This window comes from Limulus polyphemus, unplaced genomic scaffold (genome assembly GCF_000517525.1).
Source record: "Limulus polyphemus unplaced genomic scaffold, Limulus_polyphemus-2.1.2 Scaffold3316, whole genome shotgun sequence".
NCBI lineage: Eukaryota > Metazoa > Arthropoda > Merostomata > Xiphosura > Limulidae > Limulus > Limulus polyphemus.
Window position 1 is genome coordinate 72,991 of NW_013668926.1, and position 15,185 is coordinate 88,175.

The following is a 15,185-nucleotide window of genomic DNA, read 5'->3' on the forward strand; positions in this document are numbered from 1 at the left end:
ATTCTTCAATCACACATGTGGACTACCCCTAATACATTTGTCTCTCACTATTTGCACAGAATCATGGTTTCTTCCTCTTTGGGCTATTGTCTTCTGCCTGTAGCCATTCTTTAGACTTCAGTGAGATTTTGACTGGATAAGTTATTTTTTTTTCTTTTTATTATTACTAATTGTTTGGATCCTGCTCTGTGGTGAGTAGTGCCTGACCAGATATTCTTTAACCAATCAAATCTGTAGTGTAAGGCCATGTCGACTTACATATTATATTTCCATGGCCACACAATGCACACTGCAGAGATGGGTGTTCCACAAGATCACTTGTAGGTTTATCCTCACAATGGAATTGCTTAATAAATTTGCCCATCCTGGACCGTTCTCACCCATGAACTACATGGGTAAAGCAGAAGGTGATATCTGCCCATCCTTGCCATGCCTCGTATTGAATAAATCAGTATGGTCTGCTTTTAAAAATAGGGTTTCATGTTCACCCATTGCACCATCTCAGGTGTTGTCTTTCCTCTGTACTTTCCACCACATTTTTACCCCTCTTTTCTTCTAGTGAAGTTTGAGAGCCCTTTATGCTTTCCAGATCCAAGCCACTGGGGCGATGGACCATTTGAGGCATCCTCCTGAATGGGTTAATGAAATACAAACAAAATATACAAATGATTATAAAACCATTCAGTTTAGAGTAGGATGGTGGTGTTCTGCTGGTGTAGATGACATGATATTCTCCAATATGAAACAAAAATAAATGGGAATGAACTGTCAAAATTGCAGTTCACCACTTCAATTGGGATACATCATAATACCCCCATATGGATGTTGGTTTTCAGTGGCTACGTTTTGGATTTAGAGTTGAACCAATCAACATAAGTTCTCACACATACTCTTATTACTCCATCAGTGTTGTGAGTCATGGTGGAAGTGCTTGCAGATTATTATGGTTCTATTCTTCCACTATCCCTCAATTCTTCTTATTCTGAGGATGTTACTGTGCTTGGGGCAGTTCCAGTAAATTTAAATATTGAGGGAGATGGTTTACATTACACAGACATTATTTGGATACAGGATGTCAGGTTCCTGGATCAATCTATCAATTTCTTATATTAACCGTTCATGGGTTGGGGTGTTCTTGATTCCCTCTGGTCTCATGAACTTGAGGTGAAGATGGTATGATCCTATTTCTTCCCCCCACTAGATGGTTGGGTTTTTGATTGTAGTTGACTTGCCGGTGGTATGATCCTCTTTCCTACCCCCCCCCCCTCCACATGGATGTTGGTTCCTAGTGGCGGGTTTTGTATTGTAGTTGGCTTACCGACAGTATGATCCTCATCCTACCCCTGGCATGGATGTCGGTTCCCAGTGGCATGGGTTTTGGATTTAGTTGACTTGCCGTGTGTGGTACATTGCACCTTAACCACTCTACACCTAAGACACATCCTTGTACTGTATCGGAAGTTATAATTTTCCTATACTGAAAATGTATTTCTGATAAATACTTACCTCCTTTTCCACCCTTTCTCCCTACTGAAAACAGGTGGTTCCATCTTCTGCCAAAATTCAAAGTGATAGTTTGGTAGAATTGAATAGATGTAGTCACATTCATCATGAGAGTATGTCACACTCTTATTGGTGGAGGGTTGTTGCATAATGGTTTGCATGAGAGACGAATTAGAATAATTTACTTCCAATTGAGAGGAGATAAAAGGCTTGTGGCATATGTAAAATGTTTTGCATATAGAGAGCAGCACTGAACGATAATAGCTATTTATTTAAGAAGCGATAAGTACCTTTTGGAAATACATTTTCAGTATAGGAAAATTATAACTTTAACTGGTCCTCTATAAATCTCCAGTATAAACTGAATAGTGGAACTAACCAAATTAATGTGTCCTTCAAACTGCTTTAATATGTCGTTGCCATTATTCCACACTAAAAGCATGTCATCGACACATCTTAACCACATCAAAGGTTTAATACCAAAAGTATTTAATGCATCCATTTCAAATTTAAGCATAAACAACTTGCATAACAGGAAAGACAAGGGAGTCCTCATAACTATATCTAAACCTTTAATCTGTTCAAATAATTTATCCCCTACCTAAAATATGTGTTTGACACACACTTAAAGGTCAGCTTAATAATTTTACATACATCTAACAGTGTAAATTATTGCTTTTTAGTTATTTAATCTCAAGACCACTAAGTGCCTCTTTAACTGGCACATTCAGGAACAGACACACAATATCAAACAAGGTTAGTTTTATCTGTAGATTTCAAATTTATTGCTATGATTTAATTAACAAAATCAGATGAATTTTTTATTGTTTTATTATAAGAGTTGGTTAGAAATGAACATTTCTGACAAATAATCTTCACCAATGGATGGAATGATGATCCCCAGTTATCCACAATTTGACAAAATGGAGTGCCAACTTTGTAGACTTCATGTTGCATGTAAAACTGGCATAAAATGCACTTTGAGTGGAAGAAGATTCTTCCCTTATTTCAGTGTCAAAGTAACACAGTTTTTACTACAGTTTTAACTCTATTTTGGACCAAAGTAGTGGGGCCCTTTTTTTTATTTGTTCATAAAAAAAAACATCCTTCAGTAATTCATTAATCTTACAGCCATAAACATTTTTATCCAAAACCATGATTTAGCCTGGTTTATTTACCTTGGTAATTATAATATTAATATTGTTCTTTAATGTGCATAACTTTCTTATTCCACTTACTTAAGTGTAGATTTACAATTTTGATTCAATACTCTTTGGCTACCTGTTTTTTAACTGAATGCTTTATCCTCTCATTACTAACTTTTAATCATTTAAACCACATTTCTGTGGATATGATTGAATCCTCTCTGACAAATTGTTATTAATCTAAAAAGTTAAGCCTAGACTTAAAATTTCCATTTGATTGTATGATATAATTTCATTCAATAAGTTAACTACTTTAGGGTCAGAGAGAGTAATTTATTATATTGTTATGTCTCTGGTCGTTAGTTAATTTCCTGTATAATTTCTTTCTGATGAAACTTTAGTGACACAAGTCCTTTCTTAAATAAAACTGGTTTATTCTTTCTGAATACAACTTTGCAATACACTTAATTTCCACAGTCGCGCTATAACAAACGCTATAATTCACAACGAATGTCTCACGTGCTCGACTCAACTGTCAATTACCCATTACATTACCTTCTTGCCGTCACTTCTTGGCGGCTTATATATACAAGGCTACCGCATATCTAGTAGCCTCTTGAGAATTCAGGAAGGGACGTGAATGTTTGAGAATATGATGTGTTACTAGCGTCACGTGACCCCCGCTGTCGTAACAATGTGAATTGTTAAAGGCTGGAACTTCAGACTCACATTTCAGACTTTTTTCTTTTTTCTTAACTAAGTTACTCAGTTTATTTTTCAGATTTGCCTAGTCATTTACTCATAACTTTCCACTCTTTAACCAACTAAATAAGTCCAACCTAACCCATAATATGTTATGAGTGTTTTTTAGTTAATTTCAAATGTAGGTTACACAGCTTAGCTTTTGTTAATGTAATACCTCTTTTTTCTTTCTTTAATCAATTCCAAGAATTTTTTGATGCAGTTTTTATAATAAACTGCACAGTTTTACGTTTTAGGTTCCATTTAACTTTAATACTGCTAGGAACAATTTTGAATTTCTACACTCATCCAAAAATTCATTTGTGTAAGTTTTCTCTTGTCGATTTCTGAGTTTGTTAAACACTTTGTTCAAGTCTCAAGTAGTTTCAGGCATCCTGACCATAGATCACAGAAAATACACAAAGAAACAATTCTTATGCCACCAAGGAACACACCCATACCAGTGCCAATAACTTCTAAGCAGTCTCCCAGCACCTAGATTCTTTGGAATTAGTTCTTCAACTTTCAAATGCAGATGTAGAATACCAGTCAACAACACTTCAGTTCACCATTCAACTCTAAAAGTGCTCATTGGTAACAAAAATAAATAAATTGAATGACACTTGTGCACAGATAAAATATTAAAAATTAACATACAACATTGAATTGCTGCATAATAAAACTAGCTTCTTAAAAAACAGGACTCAGCCTTAAAAACTACATGTTTTGGTGGTGCTCTATTCTACCATCGTCAGGGGGAATAGTTAAAATCAGCTACTAACCTTCAGTTTACATAAACCTACATTACACCTTCAGCACCATATTGATCTTGAACAAAATTACCCCTGCTTCTCAAACATTGTGAAGTTTCGCACCTCACCTCTGCTGCTGCTAACTAAGGTATACAATATGTATAGTGCTGCTATGTAAATCCTGAAGACTTGAATACAGTAAATGTTTTGTTTGTAATGCAGCTAGTAAATGTACTGTTAGAAACTATGTGGTCACTAGTTAAGCAGTTTTTATGTAAACATTTTTAACCACTGATTTGTTTAAATCATAAAGAAGAGAATGGTTATTAGCATGAAGACCATCATCAGAACCAGTAGAATTGTCAGTGTGTGGAACTCCATGTTGAGTCACAATCTGGATTATAGAAGCTTTAGCAAAAGTCTTTGTTTTGGCAAACATATTGCCTTGGGTTATCTCATTAACTCATTCACTGTGGCTAGGATGAATATTTCCCACTGCAGTGAAAGAGTTAAGTAACTTGAAACAATTAGTATTTAGTTAAGTAAATACTAATGCTATAATTTCAGATAGGAGCCCATAAATTTAATTTGTTTATCTACATCAGCCCATCCAGCATCTTTTCAATGTGGATAGAATTTCTAAACTTAATATTTTCCTTACCTGAAAAAAATATTTCAGATAGATACCTTTTCACAGAAACTCCCCATTTCTGGTGTACTTCTATTGTCTTGTCAAGAATGAGCCTTTGTTGAAACATGAATGCTCATGGGGTTTACCATACATGGAGGATGTGGTGTCTAATGATGATTACATTATAAACTGGAGTTGTACATGTTAAATCATATTAAGGGTGGGAATTTCATTCAAGACTTGGCATATGCTCAAACATTTGTTTTGGTGCCAGGTAATAGCTGTCAGTTCTGTGGAGAGATGAGTATTTATCTGAAATACTTATTAATGTAAGGAAAGTGTTAACTTCATAATTTTGTAACTGCTGTAATAGGCTGGTGCAGTTTCCAACCAATTAGAAATACAAATTATACATAATTAAAACCAATAATTCAAGATTTGAACCTTCTTAGTTCTTTATTTGCTAAGATATCAATATATTTGTGAAACCCACCAGAGAATCCCTTCCTTTCTCTCTTTTATTATATTCAAGATTGTTTACTGTTGTTTACTTGGCTGAGGGACATGTTTATAATTCAAAGAAAGAGCAAATTCTCCTCTTTATCAAGCTTATAACCTTCCTTAATGATTTGGTGGGGAGAGTATTCACTTCATAAAAATGCCTTATGTTTTTAATGGGCTGAATGTCTAACAGAATTTTATAACCTATTTATAGCCAGGTAAATTATAGTAGTTTTGTGGCATTCTTTTTTAGGGACTTATGTATTTTGTCTCCAAAAATGCTTATGTGAAAGCTACATGAAATATTTTTGGAAACCCAAATCTGTAAGATTCACCAAGGCTGTGGCAATTAGCTGCAAGTGCAAATGTCAAGTAGTGTTTACATAAGATCTAAGAAAAAATGTAATGGGCTCCTGCTGTTATTTATTGATTTTGATGGAGGACAAACTGTTGGTGTAGTCCAAGTAAAAGCAATAAAACTATAAAATTAAAACAAACAGATGTGAAAAGGTTAACATTTGAGATCTCAAGATCTCAAAACAAATTATGGTTAGCCAATATACAGTACTGTAGATGTTGTATTGTTGAAGTTATAAAATATAAAATGGGGGAATTCAGAGTGTGGGTACATTGCCTGACATAGACAAGTATAGGTTGAGAAATTTTAATATTTCTCTATGAAATTAAAACTTAGATAAAAAAATTTATATTATAAGCTACGTTTTTAATCCAAATTTATTGACATACATTAATAACAAAGCTGCTTAATTAAATTTTTAATGTTATTTCAAAAAAGATCATACTATGTATTTCATGGTTACATGGTTGGTATAAGATTGTTCAAATTGACTGAACCCATATATATTGGCTTTGTGTCCAACAAATAATCTGTTAATTGCCCAGCACTGCTTAAACATTTTCTGCAGTTCCTCCACTTGTTTTGTTATTGATGGGTAAGCAGATATTGTAAGGTCTTTATTTCAAATAAATTGTTTGTGGATTTTCCTTTTGTTCACTGAGAGTTGGAGGTGGACAATGAGAAGTTCTAAATACATTTTATTATTTGCTGATTTATACTTGATTTTCCCAAATTAGTTTTACCATTTTTTAAAAATTCATTTTCATTCTAAAATTTTCAAATAGATATTGGCTCTGTTTTCTATATAAACCTAACTGATATTTGAAAACATGGCTAAAGAGCCATTTCATTGAGATAACAGTGAAATTGAAATACCTAGAACGTTAGAAAACCAAAGATATTAGTGATATTTATAACTACACTGTCTGATTATTTTTAATTTCAATGGTATATCCATATAAAGCTGAATATTTGTGTAATTAAATAAGAAAAATGTTAGGTTATTTGTTACGTCCCTTACATTAATGTCTTGTTTTCAAAACTTGTTTCTTGATCCAGCATGTAGAACTAATTCAACTTGGTTTTTGGTTTATTGAAAAAAATAGTAACAATGTTTGAAATAGTTAACGTCTCAGTCATTTTGACCAACAAGTGTGCATGTCACGACCTTTCACAGAGTTGCATTAAATAAGTTCTCAAGGTTCACTTCTTTGTATCCTGTGGCACTTCTTCACTCCAAATTGCCCATTTTAGATTTTCATTCTTCTCATGAATATACACTTATAGTATAAAAATTTGGAGTTAAAACGATAATATGTAGTCTCAAAGCTTCTTTCTTTACTGACATTTATGTAATAAAGTGAAATCCATATGTCACACCCGTCTTAATACATCTTTTAAAAAATGTCAGTAATTTCTATTTACTATTGGATTATTTTTAACTGAAAGAAAAAGAAGGTTCCAATTTACTGAATGCAGTGGCTAGGAGCTTTTCAGGTGGCAGGTGTTGAAAAGTTTGCAGCCATTTTCATTGTTTGCCAGTGTTGGATCTCTGCTTAATCAGTTGTTGAAATCATTTATAGCTTGGTTAGAAAGCCAATTGAATTATATTAGTTTTAAGACATGCAATTTTTTTTTTTAAAGGGCAATATTATATATTTCCATTTAAAAATAATTTGAGACCATACTATTGTTACCAAAAAAGTGTAGGCCTAGTAGGTGCTCAGACGACTTTTGTACATGGCTTTATGTACTCATAGACAAATCTTGAGTAAAAATACTGAATGAAAAAATCTGATTTTTCAAGTAAACTTTTTACTAAAAGTTTGATAAATTTCATGAAGATACCTTAATAGGTTCAGAGTTATAGAATTGTCAATTGGTGGTTACAAGGTTGGTCAGATTGACCAAAGTTGTGTACAGAGATAAATAGTTCTTTTTATTGCACATAATTAACTTTCAAATATTATGTTTATATCATCCTGTTTTAAGTTATTGAACTGTTTTTGTATTTTACTACATTAATGATGCCAGTAGTTGTTATTTTATTGACATTTGAATGTGTAATTTCATTTTAGAACATATTTATCAGAGTGAAAACAGAGCAGTCTAGTGGTCTACCACAAGATGACATTATTTCAAAGTTCAGTGACAGCAGTGATATTGATTTGGATAGTTTAAACCATAGCTTTGTGAATGTGAAAATAGAAAATGTATTTAAAGATTTACAACAAATTGAATCTAAGTTGGAAATTGCATCTGGTAAGTATAAACATCTCCTAAAATTAAATGAAAAAAAAAGGTTAAAGTCATGGTAATCTTTTAAAATTTATTGAACAAATGAGACATGATTAATTTGGTGTGTTTTTTGATATCTTTGCTTGGGAATTACTATCTGAAAAGGTTTGAAAACATTTTAAAATTAAGTGTGATTGGGATTGGAAAAAGTGAAATAGGAAGAAACCTTTTGACTGAGCAGTATTTTGTGTCTAAAGACTTTGTGAGTAATAGTTGAAGCCAGTTTCTGTAGTTTAGTATTTCAGCATATACTACTATAATTGATTTCCATAGATTTGATTTTTCTGAAAACTTATAGCCTCCTGGATTTGAGAACATAATGATCCCAAACCCTCTGTCTCTTAATTTTGCCTATTGAATTAAGTACTGATACTTTTTCTAGTAAAAGAATTCTGTCCTACCTTGATAAAATAAATAACAGCCAAACAGTTGCATTTTGACTTGACATTTTTATATGTTTATTTAACTTTCATGTATATCTTTTGAACAGGAACTTTAAAGTATTGATGTTAGTGAACATGAAGTATTTCTTGATAACCAACCACTTAAAGTATGAAGATATTTCTAAAAATTAATCCAGGAAATTACTATCTTATAGTAATGTCAGATGTTGTGAGACTATACCATAATATTTCCACAGTTGATTTTAGATTATCTGCTACAAATCTTTTTATTGAATATGTAATGTTACCTCCATTTTATGTTTTCAATGCTATTTTGATACAGAAAAAAAAGTTTTTATAAAATGTGAAATTACAAAGTTTGATCATAATAAATTTTTTAGCTTTAATATTTTGATATTGTTATGTGTGTGTGTTGAGTTCATTAAACCATTAGATTGTATGTAAAAGTTTGTCAAATAAAGTAAATTTGTTGCATCATATTTAATTTTAGATATAAAGACTGGTGTGAACATCTGTTTTGAAAGTCAGTTTCCTGGTCATCATGTTTTAAGACAAGAAGATCCCTTTACAGAAGTCATCAAATCCCCAAAACTAAACGAGGTGTGTGGAAAAACAAATATAAATGGAAATACTGTGAGACCATCTAAAGGTGGTGATAAACCATACAGTTGTATAATCCGTGCAAAAGAAGTTGCAACCATGGATAACCTAAAACAACATGAGAGAATACACACTGGAGAGAAACCATACAATTGTGTTTTGTGTGGAAAATACTTTGGAACAAATAGTAAATTAAGAATACATCAGAGGATACACACTGGGGAGAAACCATATAGTTGTTTTGTGTGTGGTAAAGAATTTCAAACAAATAGTAACCTTAAAAAACATGAGAGAATACACACTGGGGATAAACCTTATAGATGTAGAGAGTGTGGCAAAAATTTTAGAATGAATAGTGACCTAAAAATACATGAGAGAACACACACTGGAGATAAACCAAACAGTTGTTTTGTGTGTTGCAAAAAATTTGGAACAAAAGGTGACCTAAAAAAACATGAGAGGATACACACTGGGGAGAAACCATACAGTTGTATAGTTTGTAGCAAAGAATTTAGACTAAATAGTGATCTAAAAATACATGAAAGGATACACACTGGGGAAAAACCATACAAGTGTATAGTGTGTGACAAAAAATTTGGAACAAAAAGTGACTTGAAAAAACATGGGAGGATACACACTGAAGAGAAACCATACAGTTGTATAGTGTGTGGCAAAGATTTTAGAAGAAACACTAATCTGAAAATGCATGAGAGAATACACACTGGGGAGAAACCCTATAGTTGTTCTGTGTGTGGCAAAGAATTCATAGCAGTGGGTAACCTGAAAAAACATGAAAGGACACACACTGGAGAGAAACCATACAGTTGTGTTGTTTGTGGAAAATACTTTGGAACAATGGGTAACTTAAAAAAACATGAGAGGACACACACTGGAGAGAAGCCATACAGTTGTGTTGTTTGTGGAAAATACTTTGGAAGTAATAGTATTTTAAAAACTCATCAGAAGATGCACACCAGCGAAAAACCATACACTTGTTTAGTGTGTGGAGAAAAATGTTTAACAAATGGAGAACTGAAAAGTCATAAGGTAGTACATACTGGACAGAAACCATACAGTTGTGCAGCGTGTGGTAAAGAATTTGTAATTAAAAGTAGTCTAAAAACACATGAGAATATACATACAGAAGGGAAACCATATAGCTGTGTAATATGTAGAAAAACATTTGGAAGAAATAGTGACCTAAAAATACATCAGAGAATACACACTGGGGAGAGACCTTACAGTTGTGCAGATTGTGGAAGACAGTTTGGAACAAAAAGTAAATTAAAAATGCATCAAAGAATACACACTGGAGAAAAACCTTACATTTGTGCAGTTTGTGGAAAACAACTTAGGACAAATAGTTCCTTGAAAATACATTTGAGAATACACTCTGGGGAGAAACCATATTGTTGTGTAGTATGCGGCAAGGAATTTGGAACAAACAGTGAAGTGAAAAGCCATGAGAGGGTACATACTGGAGAGAAGCCATACAGCTGTGTAGTGTGTGGTAAAAATTTTGGAAGAAACTGGGACCTTAGAAAACATGAGAGGATGCACACTGAGGAGAAACCATATTTTTCTGTAGAGGGTGTGGCAGAAACTTGAAATTAATTGTAAATTTAAAATACCTAAGAAAATATTGCTTGGTCTCGTATCTGGAAAAAAGAAAACTAGTAAATGGTTGTTAAAGCATTTTTTTATACAGTTTGAAGCTAGTGATATTAAAAATGCTAAATACTAAATAAATTTTTTAAATTTTGACCCAAAAATTGCCTAAAAACAAGATGATCACTAAACAGAACAAGTTACTATAACTTCTGATCTATTCAAGATATAAACCTCATTTTAGAAGTAAATGCAAGCAAAGCCAAAAGTGTAGGACCAAGTATTCAGGATACAAATGTAATCTTAGACCATGTATTGGTGCTTTCAACATTTGTAAATCGATTGAAAACAAAATGAAGTATTTGATTTACTATGTTAAGGATATCTTCCTTTACCTTAATATGGTCTTACCTTTACCTAATTTCAATATAAACAGTTGGCCTGAAAATAATGTTCAAAATTTTTAAATCTGCATATCTTAGGTTTTAAGATGGTAGTCCAAAATGTAAGCCTCTAGATATATTTTTTCCACTTATCTTCAAATTAATGTAAAAAAAAATAAGGATGACCTAATCAAGACAGGTTATAAAACAATCAGTATTAGCCTCTTTCAAGTTAAATAATTTCTTGAGATGTGTTTTCTTCATTATTTTTAGTTTTGTATTAGTTTGTTTTATTATCCACTTTGCTGAATATACTCTTAACTATTATTTCTAATCTCTCTCTCTCATACTGTTTATTAAGCAACCTTGAATGTTTTTATATTTTTTTGTATCTCAGTAGTATGTATTGTTTTAATTTTCTAAAACTTGTAATTTAATTGAAGAAATGTTGGTACAATTTTCTTCTCTTTGACATCTTTCTAAGATCTAATAATAATTACATTTAACTTTTAAGTTAGGTGATAAAAAAAAAAGAGTAATACATAATGTTTAAATTTTGGATTACCACTGTAAAATTTGAGGTATGCAGATCATTTGATACATTTTAAACAGTTTTTGTTTCAACTTAAAACAGTTTGTATTTGGCCAAGTAGTAATGAATCATTTCTGATAGGAATAACTTGGGGCAAATTAGAGTAACTTAATCAACTAAAAAGGGTGGAAGATATAATCTCATGAGAGAATCAGATAAATGAAATTCAATTGTACTATTAAATAAAACAGATTATATATAAATATTAATAAATTTCAAGATATTTTAAAGTATGGAAATAAATTTAAGAAATTAGTGAAAGATCTTACAAAAATATTTATTAAGTTTAAGAAACAAGGGTTAATAAATGATAATGAGTAAATTGCTAAAACCAACAGGATCACATACAGGTATTTTATATGAGTTACCTAAAGTATATAAACAATGATGTTCAGTAAAACCAATTGTATCTAATAATGGTACATACAGCCCATGAGCTAGACAATATGTTACTACTATTTTGCAGGGCAAATTCCCCCAATGTTTTGTTGAAAGGTCCACATATATATACATTGCAAAAATGTATGATGAACTTTTCCCAATGATAGCTTAGTGATAGAAATAGGATGTTTTTGATTGTAACTTAAATTTTGATTAAATATTATGGGAAATCCAACCATACAGTGCTTTTACATGTATCACTTTATCGAATATGTTTTTGTTTGTCTTTTTTAACAAGGAAATAATACTTTCATAAGGAACAACAAAACTGCTTGTGGTACACCTATTTAAAGGTTTTTGGTATGATTATCAGAAGGCATTCCTTGATATATAAGCTCACCTGACTAAAATGGTTCATGTAGAATAATTACAGACTTTTATTTAGAACAATTGCTATTTTCATTTAACCATTACAATCTTAAAAGTATTGTTCATTTTGTAATGATACAAAGTTTACACATAATAATGGTATATTGTATGTGATGTTTAATAATGGTCTGTTGATGAAGGTATAAAGATAGACTTTTAGTCATGCTTAACAGTCTGTCCAAAACTGCAATAGTAAAGAAAACTTAAGGATGGCTTCTGAACTTGAAACACATGTTACAAGATCATCACCAGCTTTGAAGAAATGTGCCATGGTGGAAGGTCTCATATGAGGAAGTCCAACATTGAACAGGGATGGTCTCTATGGCCAGACAAGTTAAGTCACTATTATATACTAATGCATAAACCTTTGACATACTTTCTGAAAATGCTGCTAACAGTGAACATGAAGGAGAATACACCATCAGCAAAGACTTACACAGTCATTTGTTAAGGACTGCTAGTGTGCAGAGACATGCAAAACGTATTTTGCTACTATGGAATGTTAAACATAGAAGATAAAATTGATATTGCCATCTTCTTCAGAAACTAAGAAACATAGCAGTACCCTTCAACATCCTTTCCTGTGTGATATGCAGGCATACCATGTTCCCCTACCTTCTATAGTAACATAGAATTATTCTAAAGTATTGATTGTTTAGTTTCCTCTCTGGCATGATGGCACCACATGGTTCAGTGTGTCTAATGTTACTTTATTTTAGTCACCTCAGCCCTTTGTTCTTTTGTCAGATGATGTCCTCTGCCTGCAAGGATATTTCAGTGCTGCATCTTGAGCCTGGGTTGAACTAGTTAAAACTGGAATATCATTTGCAGGCTGAGCTATGATGTTAATTAAAACCAATGGCTAGCCAGTGCTGTCAGGGAAGAAGGGTCACAAGGTAATGCTATCCACTTGACAAAAAAGGTAATATTCGAAATCCAGGTGAACTTTTTCTATTCAGTTCTACTTGGCTTTCATCATTACTAGTTCAGCAAATTCATCTTGAGCTATTCACTGATAATGAGATTATCCACTTGTATATGCAGGTACACACAATGTTTTTTTTTACATTATGTCTAAATATATATTGTTTTCACTGTCATTTAAATGAGTTCATTTTGTTTATGTCTCAGGCAACTTAAAATTCAGTCAGGTTATCAACTACAGAACTCTCTTCTTATCCCTTGATTGAATCTGTTGTTATTTGTGGGTTTGTTTGTCTTATACTTGTCAGGAAATCAGTTTTACCTAAAAATACCATGCATACAGTTTCACTAGTCTGGCCTAAGATAACATTCACCAGTAAAGGAGAGAAGAGACAGAGTAAATGGCATAATTGAGCATCCACAAATACCAGTTGTGGAACAATCTAAGAAACCCCCATCTGCACAGAACCTGAAAAATACACAATTACTCTATTGTTACTGGTAACAGAGTGAGCACTCCAGTAATGGAACCATGAAAGCCATGGAAGATGAGTATTAAACAACAGAATGGATGAAATGCCCATCTGCCAACGATATAGTATCTGATTTGATTGCATGCAAATATAACAGAGAATGCAAGCTTCTGATTCCCAGTGCCTTGCATATGGAATTAAGTCTACACTTGCATATAGATTTCAGTTGTGTGATAAGAAGAGTGAGGATGAGAAAGGTGTAATAGTGGAGGTCTGTTCAAATGAAGAGGATGATGATATAGATGGTATTTCAGTTAGACACTGAATGCTGTCCTATTTGTTGCTGTGATGACTATCTTGCATTGTTGTTAGGACTCTTCAGTACTATTGTCATAGGAAATGTATATATATGAATATTTCTCAATATTATATTTTTCACTTCAGAACAGGAAGTGACATATGTGAAATTGAAGTTTGATATTTATCTTGCCATCATCACTGTAGATACTAGTAGCTGGAGGTGATATATAGGTGGTCAAAGTAGATGGACTTTGTTATTTGAAGGTGTTTTTGCACTTTTTAGTAACTTACGGGGGTAACTTAAATGTGCCCAAACCCTAAGAATGACATAACTATGCATAACTTTAAGAAAGTCATCTAAAAGTATCTGTTATAAACTTGCATTCTCTGGTGATGTTTTTTGTTCATGTAATGCAACAATCTATTAAGCATTATCTTTGTAATAATAATAGAAACTCCTTTTAAAAGGTATTAAAAGAAGAAAATAAATTATAAGGGCTATCTTCCTTTTTTCACATATAATTTTGTCTGATATGATATTGTTACGTCTCCGTTTGTTAATTAACTTTCCGTAACTTCGTTCCGACACAAGTTCTTTACTTAATAAAACTGGTTTATTCTTTCCGAATACAACTTTACCGATACACTCAACTTCAACAATCGCGCTAAACAAACGCTATAACAACGAACGTGCTCAATAATACTTCTGACTGCAGATCAATTACTCACTGTCTACACACACATTACACATTACCGCGTCACGTTGTCCCCTCTTATATATACCCGCCTACCCCATCTAGTAAATACTAGAGCATTCATGAAGAAACAAGATAGTTCTAGAAACTAGAGGGCGCCACACCAGTCACGTGACCTCGATGACGCAACAATATATTTTCACCATGCATAATAATTTACAATATTACTTACAATTATCGGTTGACAATATATTGAACCAAAAATCCTTAATAATAATAATACTGTTACGCCTCCTGTTAGTTAATTTTCCGTAAAAATTCTTTCTGAAGAAACTTTACCGATACAAGTCCTTTCTTAAATAAAACTGGTTTATTCTTTCTTAATTTCCACAGTCGCGCTATAACAAACGCTATAATTCACAACGAACGTCTCACGTGCTCGACTCAATTACACATTGTTGCCGTCA

At 32.6% G+C, this 15,185-nt stretch overlaps 1 protein-coding gene across 2 annotated transcripts in view; it reads left to right on the forward strand.

Moving 5' to 3' along the window:
* Positions 1–11,240, forward strand: part of LOC106469122 (zinc finger protein 345-like) — a 64,901-nt gene extending 53,661 nt beyond the window's left edge. The window contains exons 3-4 of one of the 2 annotated variants that reach the window (XM_022397548.1): positions 7,710–7,893; positions 8,824–11,240. In XM_022397548.1, the coding sequence (XP_022253256.1) occupies positions 7,710–7,893; positions 8,824–10,541 (1,902 nt within the window). In that variant the 3' untranslated portion in view covers positions 10,542–11,240. The remainder of the gene's footprint in view (positions 1–7,709; positions 7,894–8,823) is intronic. The other variant, XM_013929579.2, reaches the window with a different exon arrangement.
* The last annotated feature ends 3,945 nt before the right edge of the window (positions 11,241–15,185 follow it).